This window comes from Tasmannia lanceolata, unplaced genomic scaffold, assembly GCF_043159265.1.
Source record: "Tasmannia lanceolata isolate RefF3 unplaced genomic scaffold, GAP_Taslan_0.1 ptg000008l, whole genome shotgun sequence".
NCBI classification, from domain to species: domain Eukaryota; kingdom Viridiplantae; phylum Streptophyta; class Magnoliopsida; order Canellales; family Winteraceae; genus Tasmannia; species Tasmannia lanceolata.
In genome coordinates, this window is record NW_027518685.1 from 915,138 (window position 1) to 934,368 (window position 19,231).

The 19,231-nt window shown below is 36.4% G+C and overlaps 2 protein-coding genes and 1 long non-coding RNA gene across 3 annotated transcripts; 1 reads left to right on the forward strand and 2 right to left on the reverse strand.

The window, feature by feature from the left end:
- LOC143883846 (uncharacterized) lies at positions 1 to 2,526 on the reverse strand. Its single transcript, XR_013252570.1, has 3 exons — positions 2,182 to 2,526; positions 1,894 to 2,001; positions 1 to 466 (listed from the first exon to the last, which is right to left on the reverse strand). It is a non-coding gene; the product is annotated as an uncharacterized LOC143883846 (long non-coding RNA).
- A 5,616-nt stretch (positions 2,527 to 8,142) lies between these two features.
- On the reverse strand, positions 8,143 to 8,574 carry LOC143885590 (uncharacterized). The gene has a single exon (XM_077389801.1). It carries the CDS (start codon positions 8,572 to 8,574, stop codon positions 8,143 to 8,145), a length of 432 nt encoding a protein of 143 aa, XP_077245916.1.
- A 1,597-nt stretch (positions 8,575 to 10,171) lies between these two features.
- LOC143883842 (uncharacterized) lies at positions 10,172 to 18,367 on the forward strand. The gene is made up of 5 exons (XM_077387158.1): positions 10,172 to 10,327; positions 13,638 to 13,932; positions 14,041 to 14,163; positions 15,615 to 15,905; positions 17,932 to 18,367. Exons 2-5 carry the CDS (start codon positions 13,669 to 13,671, stop codon positions 18,136 to 18,138), a joined length of 885 nt encoding a protein of 294 aa, XP_077243273.1. The 5' UTR covers positions 10,172 to 10,327; positions 13,638 to 13,668; the 3' UTR covers positions 18,139 to 18,367.
- Positions 18,368 to 19,231: the final 864 nt, after the last annotated feature.

Genomic DNA, 19,231 nt, shown 5'->3' on the forward strand with positions numbered 1-19,231 from the left:
CTTTCCTACAGCCATCCTTTCTTTCCTTGAAAGCCGCTCGAAACTCAACTTCGCGCTGGACTCCACCGGCTCCAACCCTGTTCAGTTCCAACAAATTACAAGACACCGCGGTGAAGTACTTGGCATGGGTGAGCGCCATAGATTGCATTCCTCACTCACTCATGCGTCTGGCAATCATAATGGCTGCTGCAACGGTGGTGGAGAAAACTGGTATGTTGTAATTGTCGACACATCTGGTTGCACCAACTACTATAACCAGTGACTTCAGCCAATCGAGTCGGACCCTCATCTGGATGCAATATAGAGACTCAGCGGTGAGACCTGCCCATTGATTTGCCATGGAATTTTTTTTTAATGGTTGATTTGCCATGGAATTAGGCTTGAAATTACCTAATTCTCCTCTAACTGAATCAAGAGCTCTCCGTTCTTCCTGGGCAGCTCATATAGAAAGGTGGGGATTGCATGCCTGTGTGTTTAAGGATCATTAACAAGGGTAGAAAAGAGGGAATAAGCAATAGTCAAAGAAAATTGAAAGATCTCTATGTTACCCTTAAATGGATCACACATTTTTGTGAACTAGTGTTTAAGGATCATTAGCAAGGGAAGAAACAAAACAATAGCCAAATAAAATTTGAAAGATCTCAATGTTACTCTAGATGTATCACACTTGCAGACTTTGTGGACTAGAAGTGAGCATTTTCTATAGAAAAAGAACTGAAATGTTTCTATAGGTACTTAAATAATGTTATGATAAAGTTAATACTGGATGCTGCAAAGATATTGGGATATTTGAAGCATTTTATGGCAATTTCCATTGCCTAATAGTCTATGCTACTACCACTAGAAAATTATGTCAATAGCATGCACGCCATTTTTTCTTCTAAAAAGAAAATGCCATTTCAGTAAGAACTAAGAACTCAAAAACTAATATTCAACCAATTATGATTTATTTAAGTTATACATAGATGTTGGAAGAAAAGAAAGAATAAATTTTGGTCAAATAAAATTTGAAAGATCTTGATGTTACAATAGATGTATCACACATCACATTGCGATTGCAGACTTCGTGGACTAGAAGAGAGCATTTTCTGTAGAAAAAAGAACTGAAATGCTTCATTGGTACTTCAATAATGTTATGCTAAAGTTCATACTATGTCAATAGCATGGAAGCAATTTTTCCTTCTAAAAAAAATACCATTTCACAAAGAACTCAAAAACTAAGATTCAACCAATTATAATTCATTTAAATCATGCATAGATATTATAATATTGGAAGATATAATATGGTATTTGGAGGCTCACCTAAACTGCAAATTGGGACTTTAAAGATTGCATTTTTTGCGTAAGCTGCAATATAACAAGGACTTGGGATTTTAAAGAGTGCATTTTTGTGTAAACTGCAATATAGTAAGGCTCAAGTTGCAATATAGGTATACGTCCAAAAGCAATATGTAATATTAGTTCATAAAAGTGTTGTATATAGAAGAATGTATCTAGATAAATAGGAATATGTTAAACCATATATATATAAATAGTACATAAAAAAGAGCACGGTTTCACTTTTCCACAAGAATTCCCAAAACTGTAGTCTGCCCGTTCTCCTTGGTGCAAGTGATGGGCCCCATCAACCCATGGCAAGGGTCCTATTGATCCCACGAATGGCAGGAGATGGACATAAGTCCGTGTGAACTCTTTCCCATGGCAATCAGATCTTTTCTTTTTTCTTTTTTCTTTTTTTTGAAATGAAGCAATCATATCAAAATTCAAGAAAAAGAATAAATTAACTTTATTTTCTGATTGGCTGTATTGCATAGCTAACAAAGTGTCTTCTGTTATTTCTTATAAAGCTTTCCTTATGTTCTATCTGCAAGTTGCAGTAAGAGAGTCACGAACCTTGAAGCTTGCTGCAGATGTCCACTGCGACCGATTTTGCAAGCCCGCCAACTTGGCTTAGCAAAGCTTGAGTAAACGGATGGAAGAGATATGATCAAGAACTCCAAGCTGAGGATGAGTTCAAAGGCTTCACAAGCAGCTTTAACCATAGTGTGGAAGGATCATTGTGGAGAATGGAAAAAAAAAGCTGCCTAGAAGGATCATTATGGAGAACTTAAAAAAAAGTTGCATAGAAGGATCATTGTGGAGAACTAAAAAAAAAAGCTGTTTTAACCATGCCAAACACACCTTTTTGCAAGGGGCTGCTGTCCCACAATGGGTTTGGAGCAAAATGGGAAACAAGCTTGTAACCAACTCTATTGTGCGCCTCATCTTGGAACTTGCTTATGGAAATTTCTCGGTATATATTGGTAACATGCTCAATCAACTGTAACGGGCAACACCCATCGCCAATAACACCGGCCAATCTACCACCGGCGAACACACAGAAAAATCCAAGAACTTGCACAAACAAGATGGAGAAACTATATACCAATAAGCCACAACCACCAAAGGGAAGCAAAACACACAACCACAAGAAGACAAGAATAAATATGGTTCACCACAATGGGCTACTCCATGGACAAAGCAACACACAATCCACCATTTAGAACCAAAATAGTACAATGTTACCTCCACCGATAAACCTTCTCTCCAACCTTTTATGTAGCCAAAAACTAACCTCCAAGTCTCTCACCGAGTACAAGGAAAAACCCTCATTCGAGAAGTAGTTGGAAAATCCTCCAAGACAATGCTTGTGCTACAATATAGAATCCAATGGAGAAGAAGAATACACCTTGAGTAAGCAAGAGGAGGAGGACAAAACCCATTTTGCTCCACGACAAAAAGCCTCCCTAGAGCCCAAGAGAAAACCCCTCCTCTTGCCCTAGGTTTCTCCTCAAACCTCGAGTAGAAGAACAGCGTTGCTTTGCTTTTTCTTCACCACAAAAGCCCCCTCAAGCCCAAGAGAAAACCCCTCTTTTCTTGCCCTAGTTTTCTCCTCAACCTTGAGTAGAAGAATAACCTTGCTTTTGCTTCAACACAAAAGCCCTCCTAGAGCCCAAGAGAAAACCCCTCTTTTATTGCCCTAGCTTTCTCCTCTCTTCTCTACATTTTCCCTTCTTCAAAACCCTCTCTTTCAAATGCAAACCGTATATATTGAGAGAAAACATATCCCACTTAAAAGGGCCAAATGGGACCCACTCCAAGTATACGAAATAAAAGCAGTTTTACAACTACCGGTGCATGGAACTCTTTAAGAAGCAGATCCCAATCAGTGCCTTGAGCAGAATCGATAGAGCTCACATCCCTAGACATGCCTTCATTTGCTGGCAAGCAGTTAAAAACAAGTTGAGCACGAAGGACAAGCTGCTGTTCCTTGGTACTAATCTAGATACCAGCTGCCCACTATGCAAAACAAACAGGGAAACCAGAGATCACCTCTTCTTTTCATGTGCATTCTCAGCGTGGATTTGGAGAGCACTTCTTTGGCGGTTTGGTCACAGAAGAAAGCCAATGGATAACTGCCTTCCAAGGTGCAGTCTACCACATCTGGAGAGAACGCAATGATAACCTACTCGCAAAAAACAGATTCTCCAAAAGATCCTTATCTCCATCAACGAAAGACTGAGTTTTCTTGGACTAAAAGCAGATCCTATTTCCAGAAATTATTGCATAGCTGCCAATCTTAGATGCCCAATTATCCCAACAAAAGTGGAACCAAAGAAATGTGCCTGGAACAGACCTGAAGAGGAGATGACAAGACAGAATACTGATGCATCTCTCCAAGGTGGTAAAACGGCAATTGGAGGTATTCTGCGCAATTCTAATGGCAAAATTAAAGGAGCTTTCTCAATCGATGTTAAGCCTGCTGAAATCCATGAGCTAGAACTCCTTGCTATTCACCATGGCATCAACCTTGCAACTGAATTTTTTTTTGCAAACCTGCAAATTGAATCAGATTCACTAACTGCTGTGAATATCATGATAGGCTTCTTTGGGTGCCCATGGAGAAAAAGACCCTTGCTTGCAAAGATTCATGGATCCCTCGCTCACTTCAATAGGTGGAGACTCAACCACATATGGAGAGAATCTAATTTTGCAGCAGATTATCTATCTAAGACCAATTGTCCAATCAAGGGAGCCGACATTCCTTTCTCGCTAGTTCCTTCTACTCTTCTTGATATGGTCCAACAAGACTTGTACTAATACCAGATTGTAATCCTCATCTTTTATTTTAATGCACTGGTATGGGTCCTCCTAACCCCAGTTTACTGATTTAAAAAAAAAAACCACCGGTGATTTTGTAAAATCACCGACTTTATAAATTCACCGACTCAACATCAACTCTATGTCTGCCCCATTTTTCAGCTTTCTGATGTTGAGCTGGCAACATACAAGCATCAACTTCATCATTTTTGTTCTTCCATCATCTTCAAAAACTTCAAAAAAGAGATAAGCAATATATGACAACAGTACAAAAAGGTCTCTGCAGCTATAGTTTCTCTAGGTCCACCTACTCCTTGGCTTGGTGATGAGAGTGAAGCACTCTAAAGCCAGGGCACTTGTGAGAGGGAATATATGACGAATATACCTTTCCAAAAGGGTCCAAACACTTTATAAGACACATGTGGGTGGCACCTTAACTGCACTAGAAAGAGATAACTGACATTAATAGTTCTTCCTAGATAACTGTTTTTCAAGTCTATATACTACTTGCAGAGAATGGGAGCGGATTTGGGTGCAAGAGAAGGGAATATAGGAAGCAGTAGAAACTAGGAATTGTTTGAATAAATAAAATTGAAGAATCTAAAAACCTGCTTATGTTAAGGGCTTTGCCTGTGATCCAATGCTACGCCGTAGGGTTGGATCTTTGGTGATGCCACCGACAAACCACCATGATAAAATCAGGGAGAGAATATCTACACTCGCTTTTGTTTTGGTATTGGCAGCCTTATCTTTACTTTACACATTTTACACTTTCTTATTGGTGGTTACAATCTTTACTTTACACATTTCAGAGATGTTTAACATAAGAGACGGCTGCAAGGATGTAGAGGAGCGCACTAATTACTGTTCAATAAAATATAAAGCCTAATGCAAAAACATTGGTTGTCTTAAAACTACAACTGTAATATTTTACAAAGGCATGACCATCTTGCTAGGTTCCTTTTGCTACAACTCTGTCATCAGATCCATAACCTCAAAAGGATTGCATGAATTCAAATCTGTGCTAGAAGATGAGTAAGCTAAAAATGGAAAACAAATACTTCTGTATCTTGGGAATTCCAAGAACAATTGATGGATCCATAACCCCTTTATTTTTCTATCTCAACATAATTCTTCTGGAACATAAGCAGAGGATCCATAAAGGGTTTTTTGGATTTTTCATGGAGTTTGATGTATGGAAATATTTTCTCGATTATCTTACCTACTAGAAGTTACAAATTTGGTTTGAGTCAATCTGCATTCGCCGGAGATCCCATTCAAGATTAGAACATTTTATCATCACGTATGATTTTAAACAGATTGAAGTGTTGGTGCAACAGCAGGTTTCAGCCTATAATGATTCTTTTGTAGCTTGCAATACATCTGATAACAGAAAGTAATACTAATTTGGAATTTTTAAGTTCTGAGTACAGAATCTGGATCTCTAACATTACAAAAATTCTTGCAAGCTGGATGAGAACTCCCAAGTATGATGCTAAAATGAGTACATATCCAATCTAATTCTTGATGCATTGTTCTTGTAATAAGATGGCTAGAGTAATTGAGAAGTAGGATCACTGTAAAGTGATGGAACTAAAGTATTATATACCTCTTTTTGCACAACGATTGTGATATAGAAGCTGATTTTCACATGTGCTTTTAGAAGTAGCAAATTTCTGCTCACATTAAGCATATTTTACATGTGAAATCCTTGTTTCCGCGCTATTTTGACAGATCTTAAGAGCTTTAAGGTAGACTTCCTCTACACATTGGTCTGTATTGAATGCTAGTTTTTCTGCTATAAGTTATTTCCATTGTCCTGAAAATGATGAGTTTAACTAATGTTGTAGGTTTTAAACAGGGAAACAAACAGTGCTTTTGAAATTGGTGCAGATTGTTAGCACTAAAAATCCTTATTTTAAGATTAGGAAAAATTGAAATCTCTGATGAAATCACAATGGAACTAGCAGATTCGGACTATTCAGTATCAATTGGACAATCCAGGTTTTGCAGAAAATCCTCTGGCCATAAGATCATAAAACAATCTGAATTAACTAATCCAATTCTATTTTTGATTCATTGAGATACCTTCTATGAGGAAATGACTGCTGATTCTAAATAGTTAATCACATTTTACGATTGAAAATTAGTAGTAGGTCTATGATGACACTGGTGGTGAAAATACTATGCAACAAGATATCACTAAAAGATTCTAACAAGAAATCACTGAAAATAAAGCAATTTTCATTGATGAAAGAAACTCACAATCACATGATGAAGCAAGAAATGCTCAACCACCATACAGGCAAGAAATTACTGAAAAGAAGAGCACTTTTCATATCTAAAATGAAAGTTCACTCAACCCATGTTGAAAAACAACACTATTTTAAGGGATTTGCTAGCGTCCATCGCAACAGGCATTTCGCGGATGTGCTTTTGCATGTGAGAGCAGCCACCTCGTGAATGAAGACAAAATCTGCTGAAAATTGAGCCTGTGTGGCTGCTCTCACATGCAACAGTCCATCCACGAAATGCCTTCTGCGATGGACGCTAGCAAATCCCCGATTTTAAATACTAACAAAGATACAAAATAGCTAAATATTTTTTAAGACAAACAAAGATGATCATAATAATCAAGCAATGAAACAAAATTTTTCAAATTAACTAACAACACAAGTCAGAAACACAGCAGATTCAGATAACACAATTCAGCTAATCCCCTTTCAAATTACAGAAAGAATGAAAGACACAAGCTTTTCTCATTGATGAAAAAAAAAATCATTCAAACATGTGAGTAAAACATCACAAACTCAAAACCCAAAGAGATTCCATGATACAATTAAAGGTGAAAGCCCAAAATTTCAAACTAGTTCACGAAAAATGCTGAAATCTAAAAAACCTAATAAAACAGTTAATCATATTCAAATTACTAAAAAAACCTATCAAGGAAACAATATCCTCCCCATCCCACATCAAGAATCCAACAAAGATCAGAAATTGCCATAGAGAATCTTCATTAGTAACCAAAGGTAACTATATGGAAATCACACATTCTTAAACTGATTTAGAACAAAATTTAGACAGCCAACAAAATTCAGCTAATCATAAAAAATCTAGGGAAATGATATTAGCACTCCCTAGTTTCAATAATGGCACTCTACTATTTACTTTACACTTCTCCAATTAGCTTTTAGAAGCAGCAAAATTTTCAAATGCTCTGAATCTCAACAGACAATCAGGCAAGTGGTTAGTGAAGTACGGAGTGTGATTAACAAAAACAAGAGCGCATAAATCATTTCCACAAAATCTAATCCCTTTTTTCTTTTTCTTTATTTTTTATTTTTTTTGGTATGTAAGCTGGGATTGAACCTCCAACCTCTAAGTTGAAGAACAAAGCCTTGACCAATTGAGCTAGGGATTTTTTTAATCCCTTAAAATTCAATCTCTGAAACATCACCTCATATTCCAACCACACCGACAGAGTCACCAAAATTGCCCAGAATTTAAACCTCAAAGCATTCATGATCTTCCATATTGCGGAACAGCTACTAAATTTAGAACAAAATTAAGAAACCAACAAAATTCAGCTAATTAAGAACAAAATAAAGAAACCGAACAAAATTCAGCTAGAAATTAAAAATCCAATCCATCAAAATCCATATCCTTAACCTCAGATGCCATTAAGTACCCCAACATATTCCAACTGCATCAATATCGTCGCTGAAACTGAACTGAATTCTAACCTCATAGAAACCATGAACTCCTGAACACTCACATTGATAAAAGAAACCCTAAACCTCTTGTTAAAGCAAGACAAGCTTCACCACCATAAAAATAACCAAAATTACTGACAAGAATAGCAATTTTCATATCTAAATGAAGATCCACTCAGACCCATGTTGGAAAACAACACAAGTTCAAATACAAACGAAGTTACTAATTATAATTAAAGAATTTTTATACAAAGAAAGATATTCATTGAGTTGAAAAAACAGCATAGACTCAAAATTCGATCTCCGAAACCGCAGATGCTTTCGGGTACCCTTCATATTCCAACCGCACGGCCATTGAAGACGAAATTGCTCGGAATTTCAACCTCAAGGCGTTCATAAGATCCTGAACAGTCTCGTTTTCCGGATCCAAAATCGGGTATTTTTCGATCAATTCCTCCATCTGTTTGATGTTCCTCTGAACCCTAGAGGAAAAGCAATTAGAATCGACACGAATCGCTGAATTCCAGACGTCCACACAGCCTCGATAAAACCCTAATTCCTCTCCAACTTCAAATCCTTGTTTTAGACCCACTTCTCTTCCTTCTTCCTTTCCAGCGATTAAGCCGTCGTTATATCCATCTCTGAAACCCTCGTTCAGATGGACTTTTTCTAGGTTTAGAACTGAATCAAAGAGGTCATCATGATTTGTAGGAGATCCCATGATTTTAATGGAGATTGGGATGAAAAAATTATAACTTTGTTCGTGTGGAGAGACTGTGGAGACGTACTCTCTCAATAATCCCAAATTTAAAAGGAAACGGACAGATATCCAGTTTTAATTTGTGCATCCATGTGCGCACATTAGATTTCCGCTAAAATGCGCTTATGTAAGGTGTACTACGCTTCGCGGGCAGGTTCCATCTTCCAAATAGCACGACTCTACTAAGGCTGAAATGACCAAGATACCCTTACTGTAATATATACAGCTTTGACGTGGGAGTCATAAAAAGGAAAGCGATGCCCAGCTATTGCTCCATGCAGGCATTCTGGTCAAACAACAGTCAGATTTACCAACCTACCCTTATACTGGTCAACAGGCTTCTCTCCTTTGCTTTCTCAAAGCTTTTTTCCAGTGTCATTTCCGAAAAAGGGTAACGATGGGAAGGCACACTTGTGTCAGGGTTATCTAAAACAGCGTGTGTAACTTAATAGGGGTATATTTGTCATTGAACGTAGAAGTTCTATAGTTTAGAATGTCTTATCCTCCTAGCCCCTACTAGGGACATGATTTTTGGGGTGACTATTTAAGTTGGGGTCCATGAATGATTTGGATCATCGAATAATATGGGCCCCACTTCTCATGAAGGTTCACTTTAATTACACACGAAAGAAAATAATTTGGACCACCACAATTCATGTTTTATTAATCCTAATCCATATCCATATCCATATCCATATCATTTCCTTCTAAATTGTGGAAAGCGAAAAAAATTCTTACGGAAAATATTTTCCGTCCCAAATGTTTTTCCTACACTCCAAATACACCCTAATGAAGAAGCTCTTATTATAATTCCACGTGTCTCTACACTCATTATTCATACAAAAATGCCTACAGGTAAAAGAAAAACCTTTAAAATGTATGACGCCTTCTCCGGTGGCTTAAGCTTTTGGAGTAATTGGTTGCTTCACATGGTATCAGGGAAAAGGTCCTATGTTCAAACCTCCTTAATAGCAAAAGTCCAATCCTAAAAAAGAGGGGCCACATGTGAGGGGACATGTGAGGGGAGTGTTAAAAGTATAAAAGATTAAATAACGCCTTCTCCAACAGCTTTAGCATATGGAGAGCATATGTAGTAATTGGTTGTTTCACATGTCGATCAATAGCTATAAAGAATTTACACTTGCAGGGTATAGTTATATAGAAATTTACATGTACAAGCAGAAAAAGAAAAAGAAAAAAATTGGGTGGCATTAATGTATGGTGACAAAAGCATTCCTCTGGCGAGCCTCATTATAGACTTGCCATAGCATAAAACCACACAAAGTGGGTGATCCTAACCAATAGTAACCATGACTCTGTCTATTGGATCTTCGACCATATAAAAGCAATCTAACAGTCAGACTCAATACACAAAAGAAATGCCAACACAACAAAACAAAAAAGAGAAATTGGGAAGAGAAGAGAAATAAACTAAAGAAAAACTCTTATTTAAACCATCAAAGGTATTCAGTAGCTCTCGTGTTAGTCAATTTTATTGGAGGGACAAGACAGTAATTTCAACACTGGGGATAGGCTGATAGCAGCAGCTGATTTCCACTTTGAGTAATGAACGTGCAGACAAACACAAGCCCCCATTCTCTCGCTTATTAAATTAACTTTAGATTGCATTTTCTCTTCACATTCTCCCATATCGACGAAGACAACTCAATCTCTGCTATTCCTTGATCTTATCCCACCAATCGCAGATTTCTCTGTAACACCTCTTCCTTTTCTTCTGCTTTGAATTAGCAACTCTCTTTTTTTGTTTTTAGTTATCTTATCGTAATGTTGGATTATTACGATTTGAGTAACCTTCGTGTTCGGATTTTGTTTCTTAGATTTCCATTTGTAGCAGACTATGATCTAGTCTGGCGATTAATTTTCGCAATGTTTTGTTGCTCGAGAAATTATGCTTGATTAATCATGCCCGATTATGTGAGTCCATAAGAGATCAGATCTCGTTATGTATGGTTGTTTTTGTGTGTGTTATTCTTCTGGATTCTTCATTTATTAGTGGAAGATCTTTCATATAACGATTATTTTAACGAGGAATGGAGAATTTTTTAGATGTTTAAGTCATGATTTGTGCTATTTTTTTGACTCCTCGAATAAAAGGCCAAGTGGTTTGTGTGGAGAAGCAATGGTAAGGTTAGAAATGATAATAAATTAAGCATGAGTAGTGGATTGGAAGTTCGTGAAATTCTAGAGTTGTATTTCTATTGTCTGAAAGCGGACGCATTATTTCACATCATACATCTCTTTTTTTTGTCGAGAAAAGACTTCTTTAATCTTCGTTTAATTTGTGGAAGATTGGTGGTTTTGATGGTTATTTAAATGGAAAATGTTAGGACTTAAGAAATTTTACTCTTCGTTTATATATGGAGTTGAAAGTCTGAGAAGACTTTTATTTTATTTTATTGGTAAGCTGGGTTTAGGCGGAACCCTACCAGTATATTACTTAAAGAAAGATGATACAATAAAAGGAACAAGACCACTCTCCAATCTTTTGAACAATGACTAAGGAAGGGGGCAAAACAACCAACGACGTGATATCCTTGATGTCAAAACTTAAAACAAGCAAAAGAAGAGAGAATACATGTGAACTCTAGAGCCAATCCCCATACTCATGTGATTAATCCTCTAGTGATCCAAGACTTCTTTCATCTTCCGGATAAATTTCCTTGCTCTCATGCTCTTCCTCAATTTCTGAACCTTTGGGGGTTCAGTTTTCCTTTGATGGAGGATTTCTTTTTTCTTCTGTTGGGGGTGATCTTCCCCAACTTCATGATCCGACTCTTCTTTGGAGGAGTACTCCGTTTCAGTGATTTCCTCCTCTTCTAGAGAACTTGGCTCTTCATTTCTGGGCTTTGCTGGCAAGTCCTTCCTCTTGTCGGCATTTAAGGGTTGAGAGTGATTTTGATGATCGCTCTTTTCCCCTTGAGCCGGTGACTTGGAGACGATAACTTCATCCTCTTCAATTCCATCAAGCGTTTCAAAAGCGTTTGAAATTGTGATTCGCTGTTCCGGGATGGGGCTGGAGTGGTGTGACTCCGGAGATCTTCGCTTCGAGCTGCTTCCATCTGGACATGCCAGATCAATTGCACAAAACCTAGTGCTATTTTGGTCTTTACAAGATCAAAACTATTCTGACTCACACCTTCTTTGTTTGGCTTTTGAACTGGCCTCCACTCTGAATTACACGAAAGTTTGAGAAGCTGGGGTTATATTTCTTGTTTTTCTTAATTTTTAGGCATTATGGAATCTTCCATTCTACGTAAACTATCATTCTATGAATTAGATTGGATATATTTCTGGTCTCTGGAATTTAGGGTGTTAGTTCTAAGAGGGCGAGCCTTGGTGCAACGGTAAGGTTGCTCCATTGTGACCTGGTGATGACGGGTTCGAGTCACGGAAACAGCCTCTCTGCAAAGCAGGGGTAAGGCTGCGTACATCTAGCCCTCCCTAGACCCTGCAATGGTGGGAGCCTCGTGCATTGGGCTACCCTTTTTTTTGTTTTGTGACTACACTTCAGGCTCTTTAGGAGGAAAAAACGAAAACATAATGAATCTTCCTTATGCAACTGTGCAACAGATGGTGGGCATAAAAGGAGGGCCGTAATGGCCGAACATGGCTAATGGGCTGTTTTAAAGGAATAGCCCACTCCCTCATGGATGAACAATCAGAAACCAACAGAGAGAAATCCCCTTCAAGGAGGAAAGAGAAATCTCCTTCAAGGAGGAAAAAAGTCCCTCTGCCACCGTAGCCTGAAAATTGATTGCTTATTGGAATTGGTCAGAGTTTTATCCTGATCATCACCCTGTATTTTCTTATTTTATTCTTCCCTTTGCATTGATCTTCCCTGTAAAATCCATCATCTTAGCATATATTACTGGTTGTCTTGGAAAAGAAGGGGTTGAGCCTGTAGCTCAATTGGTTGATGCTTTGTATCTCAACCTTGACGTCGTAGGTTCAATCCCAGCTTCCCTACCAATATATATATATTAGCGGTTGTGGTCAGTATTAGGTGAAGTTTGGAAAACTTATGAAAGTTTAGTAATGGTTTTTGGACATAATAATTCAGTAACTTTGGGTTATTTTTTATGATTTTCAAATTTAAGATAATGGTTTATTGCATAATGATGCCTTTTTAAGTGTTCTGTGTAAATGACCAAGTTTTTCCTCTGGTTTTCCATTTACCCTCGACAGTTGAAATTTCTTGTGATTGGGACTCTTAATTATATTTGTTTTCAATCTTGATGTCGTCATCAGGTATTCACTGTTTTTCACTCTGATTTGTTTTGTTTATAATGATTTTTTATGTCCAGTTTTTTTTTTCCAGATAGTCACAACACATGACTTAATTTGGATGCAGCTATGTATTTTGAGTTCTATCAACCTTCACTTTGGTGGTTGTTCGGTTATGATACTTGTGCATTTGTTTTCCTGTGGGGCTAATGATATAAGGAAAATTATTGCAGGCAGCAATCATTTCCTTAAATATGTCCATAAAGAAAGACATTAAATGAAGGATAGACAGCATAATTTAAATGTATTCTCATTCCCCCCTGCTATTGAAAACATCATATTTAACAATATCAAGTTTGTGAAAATCTTTATTACTTGAAAGGCTGGTAATCACTGGTTAATGCTGAACTTCTTATGCAGATAGAGCACCATATTTGATTTAGGGATAAAGCATTTTAATTTTACTATGTTTTTCTTTTTCTAGACATGGAAGTTTTTTCAGAAATTTTTTAATTTGCAGAATGCATTTATTTTATGCTGAAGTTTGAGGCAGTTGCTGTTTCTCTTTTGTTATCATGTAAACCTTGGAAACCTTTAAAAATTATATAAGAAGAGTTATTGTCCCCTACTTCATGTTTTCATCTGTATTTGATTTATATGATAGGATAATGATGATGATGATTTATAAGTAGAAATCTAGTGTAAACATCATAAACATAAAGCATGAGTTGTTATTCCTGGAATTTCAGACCATTAAGAAGCCCATACATCTTTTCCAGGTGCTGGTTCTGTAGTTTCTTCACATCAATAATGGATATAACCAAAATGGACCGTGGGACACTCACTCTGCTAGGGTCAGGGTGTTTTGTGATGCTTACAATGCATTTTACACTACAATTGATATCACAACATTTCTCCTCCTGGAAAAACCCAAAAGAGCAAAAGGCCATTATTATCATCGTACTCATGGCCCCTATATATGCCATCAACTCCTTTATTGGCTTGCTGGATATTCAAGGAAGTAAAGCCTTCTTCATGTTCTTGGAATCGGTTAAAGAATGTTATGAGGCTCTGGTGAGTCCCTTGTCTGATTGAGCTTCTCCTTGTCATAAATTATCAAATAGCCTTGATATATAACTCTTCACAATATCATATCTTAACTGTGTTTCTATTTCATTGCAGGTGATTGCTAAGTTCTTGGCTCTGATGTACAGTTACTTGAATATATCAATTAGTAAAAACATAGTGCCAGATGGAATTAAAGGAAGAGAAATTCACCATAGTTTTCCCATGACATTTTTTCAGGTCTGCTTTTACAATCAACACTTATTGTATCAGTCATTTCCTTCGCTGTGCCTGTTCTCCTAAACTGAAAAGAGTTACTTCCGGAAGTACATTATTAAGGGTATTGTGTCCATAGGTGACATGATTGCATCTTATATTTCGGTTTTTTATGTAAATGACTGATGTATGTCAAACTGTAGGCCCATCTCCACCAGTTGTTGAGTTGGCAGAGTTTTTTTTTTTTTTTGATCGGTAAGCTGCAGTTAGGCGGACCCCTACCAGAATATTAATAAAAGAAAGATGATACAAGAAAGAAACAAGGCCACACCCCAATCCTTAGGACAATGTCTCAGGAAGGGGCTGAACAACTATGGACACAATACCCTTAATAACGAAACTCAAAACAAGCAAGAGAAGAGAGAATACTCGTGATCTCTAGAGACAGTCCCCATACTCATTTGAATTTAAGACCCTATTGAAAGGTGTCTTTCATCTTCTTTCTAAACTTTCTTGCTCTACGACCCGTCCTCAACTTCTGAAGCTTTGGGGATTTTGATAATCTTGGATGGAGGAGCTCAATTTTCTTCTGTTGGGGGAGTTCTTCTTCATCCACTTCCTGTTCTGACTCTTCCTGGGAGGAGTAATCTATTTCAGTCCCAATCCTTTTGCTACTCGGCTTATTTGTATTACTTGTGGTTGCCTTGGTGGTGTCAATGGGAGGACAATTTTGAAGAGGTGGAATTGTGGAAACAACAACTGGTTCTTGTTGTTTAACAGTTGGCAAAGTTTCTTTAGCTTGTTTAGCATTTGAATATTTTCCATGTTATCTTCTTTTCTTTTTGGTGCTATGATCTATCTTAGTCAAGAATTTTGTTCCTGGATATATTTGATTTCCTTCTCTCTTGATTGGTTTTCTTCTCTTGTTATTTGTACCCTTTGTATTTCTCATGTTGACCATCTCGGTCTTCCTCTTGGTTTTTAATGCAAGTTCGTTACCATTCGAAAAAAGAAGAAGAATTATGTTCCTTAAACCCTAGTTCAACTAAAGGATATAGACGAGAGCTGATTCTAGTTCTGATGTTTCATTTTCTAAGCTGGACGCTGCTCTTAATTCTTTTACGAATTATTTGTGCGATCATTTGTTATTTTTTTATATTCTTTCTCTTTTCTTTTTTTCTTTTTTCTTTTTGCCACCATAAATATCATTTGCAAATTGGGTTGGACTGAGATGAAAGGTCTTTAACCACTTTCTGTGCTAATGTTACCAAGAACACAAGTCGCGACATCGGGGATGGATCAGAAGTCAAATATTAGTCTTTATATGTTGTGCTTGTAAATATCCCTTAGCTCTGTTAACACCACCCATGTCATTGCTAATTGCACAAACCCCTTGATGTTTTCATCCTGGTGCCCGAAAAGTATTAATTTTGTTAAAATATGTATATTTGATGCTTTTGTTTCTCAAACTGCAGCCTCACACTGTCCGTCTGGACCATCGTACATTGAAGCTCCTCAAGCACTGGACATGGCAATTCGTCATCATCCGCCCAGTCTGCTCTATTTTGATGATACTGCTTCAACTTCTCGGGTTGTATACCAGTTGGATCAGTTGGACATTCAGCATCATATTGAACATTTCTGTTTCGCTGGCTTTGTATTCTCTTGTGGTCTTTTACCATGTGTTTGCAAAGGAGTTGGCACCCCACAAACCTTTATCGAAATTCTTATGCATCAAAGGGATTGTTTTTTTCTGCTTCTGGCAGGTAAACCCCTCATGCATCTTTTGGTCAATTTTGTGCTAGTAGCTCTTTTAAGAACCTCATGATCATCTTAAGATAACACAAAAGCAAACAGGTTGTAACCTTGAAAACCCTCATGCATCTTGTTGTCAATTTAGTACAAGTATCTCTTTTCAAGAACTTCTTGATCATCTTAAGATAATGCAAAAGTAAACAGGTTACAATCTTGATCATCTTAAGATAATGCAAAAGCAAACAGCTTATAATCTTGATCATCTCAAGATAATGCAAAAGTAAACAGGTTATCTTAAATGCAAACTGTTGTCTAAATAACTTGGGCATAGCAGTCCTGGAAAACGTAATGTACCAACATATCCATACTGTGAATTGATGATATTGAAAGACTGTTTTTATAAATATATTCATGAGTATATAAATTTAACTACGTGACAAAATGACTAGCTGCATATTAGATGCTTTAAATAATATAGAAATAATAGGTGAACAGAATAAAATGAACAATTGAGATTCTATCCTAATGAGTTTGTTAGTCTGTGTTCTTCGTTGGCTTACCTGGTTTGGCTAACATGAGATCTGATCCACGAACTAGCACCTTTTGCACTCGAACAGTGTATTGCTTGATTGTTTCAGTATTGAGAACTAACTGAACAAATTAAAATAGAAACCTTTTTTTTTTAAATAATCTTCTTTTAATGCCTTGTCAATTGTTTTAAGTGCTGCTACTTTCTTATTTTATTTTTATTATTATTAAAAGTACTTTCTTTCTGAAGTCCTCATGCAAAAAGTGAATAGAATATTTATGATAAAATACAAATTAGATCATTAAATAAAATTAAATTTTGATAAAAATATTAACTTTATGTTTTGCCTTCTATCTCTGTACCTGGCTCGGTTGGAACCACTAAAATCTACCTTATATCTAGAAAACATACTTGACTGTATAATTTGAAACCGAGGCACTAAATTTTTCTAGAAATATGGAAGTATGTCATGTTGGTGAGTCGGAATAGGTCAGATTTACAAAACCAAATGAGATCCAAAAATGAATTTATTAAGCCATCTTCATTGTACTAGGTACATTTCCAGGTAATCAACTGTGGGGCTCAACTCCAGACCCATGAACCAGGTAGCTATGGACCAACACATGTGAAATATAGCCTTTTTTTAATAAAAAATGAACTGTCCTTGTTACATAATCCATTGTTATCAAGTTTAATATTAGACCTTTCTCTAATGATAGTGGTGAAAGGTTTATTGTGGCTATATTGCATCGCTACAGGTACGAGTGTTGGAATGTGGCATGAATATTCGAGTGTAGGATTCCAGAAATCTTAAAAAGAAAGATTTGTGGATTCGCCGTAATTTTTTAATTAATTTTCAATATTTAATTTTTTACATAATAATATGTTATAATGCGTAATGTATTGAAAATTTCAATAGGTTAAATAAATAAAATATTTTATTTTCATATAAAAAAAAACTTACTATTCAGATGAATAATACTCAAGACATGCAGTACTTGTAAAATTATGGTAGTAGTATTACGCAAAAAAGGACTTTCTGACACGTGTCTGAAAGTCCTTTCAGAATAATAATAATATGGAATCCGACAGTATAACATGATATTGCAAGTATTTCCTGCATCAAATTTTGATAGAGTATGGCTAAAACTTGAGTGCGTACTTGAATGCTCAGGAAATTAGTTGAGAATATTAGCATATCAAGCATGACATGAAAAACTGAATTGAGTTTTAAGTCAAATTGGATTCAGAATTTAATGTTATTAAACTGATTCATACAATTACATGGTATATCATTGTCTACACAATTGTTCATTGGTGAAACAAAGGTTATACAATTATGAGATTTTTGGGTACTTGGTACATTTCCAAGTATTTCTAAGAAACAACAAACAGATGAAGGTGGTAATGTCGTACCGCCATATCTTGTATTCTTTAATACATAGGATGATACACATTTCCTTTGGGAGACTTTGTCACCCATTGGCTTTTATTTTTTTCATTGGCAGGGAATTATGCTTGAAATCTTAGTCGCGGCAGGAATCATAAAATCTCATCACTACTGGTTAGATGTTGAGCAGCTCGAGGAAGCCCTGCAAAATGTGTTAGTTTGCGTAGAGATGGTCGTTTTCTCCGTTATCCAGCAGTACGCATACAACATCGTACCGTACAGTGGAGATGTTGCAGAGAAGAAGAGACTCAATAAGAACGAATGATCTAAAAATTGAATCTGAATCTGCAGAGAGATAATAGCATCTATGGTAATGAATTCGAAGCTTTTTCCTATATCTGTAATGCTTAAAGCTTGTCAGGAGCATACATGGATATGAATGTAGTATTTTCTTTGGGCTTCTTGGAATGGTGCAAAATTCTACATGACAAGATGTCTATACTGTCTTATTAAGCTGAAGTGGAAGATGTTTATAAATATCAGCAGTTTGTGAACTTAACAACTACAAAGACTAAAGGCTCTGTTTGTTTTGGATTTTGAGAACTGATTGTGAGTCCAAAACTGATTGTTGGACTGAAAGTTACGTTTAATTTTGAGTCCAATAATCAAATTTGGACTTACAATTAGTTCTTAATATCAACAACAAATTATAGTGAATATCTAGCCCATAGATCAATGATCCTGATCACCAAAATATATGTGTCAATCTTAATTTTTTGTGATTCAAGAGATTCATGTCATTCCATTTTGATGCTTTTGTGAAAATAACCCATCTGTTTGGTGGAAGATTTAATGAAGAGGATAAAAATCAACAAAAGTACAGATTTGGATTCTCGTCACGGGATGTCGAGGAAGACTTAAATCACAAAGAAATCTTAATTTGGTATCTAAAGAAAGAATAGGTGAGCATGCATTATATCATGCCCATGAAGAACTATCTATCTAAATCAAGAATAAACAATGTACAACTATCAATAAATCCTATCTACAACACATGTATTTCCTACCCATGAAGAGCTACATGCATTATCAAAGTAAGTGAGCACATGTGCATAGGTGACAAATTGGTGTGATTTTGAAACTGTGTTTGGTGAAAAAAAAGGACAACAATTAGTAAATCATAAGTACTACTAAAAAAATGTGTATTCATAAGGTCAAAACTGTTAAGTACATAAGAGTTATCAATTCAATGCATACATATAACCAAAAGCCATTGAGAAAACAAATGGGCTTTCATCTACATAGAACAAAAAAATACTTTTGTATCCTGTGCAGCCTATTTACATTTGCCAAAACCCCATTAAAATAAATTTTTGAGTTAAGATAGCTGAAGAAGGCCTGCACTATCAATTTGTAGA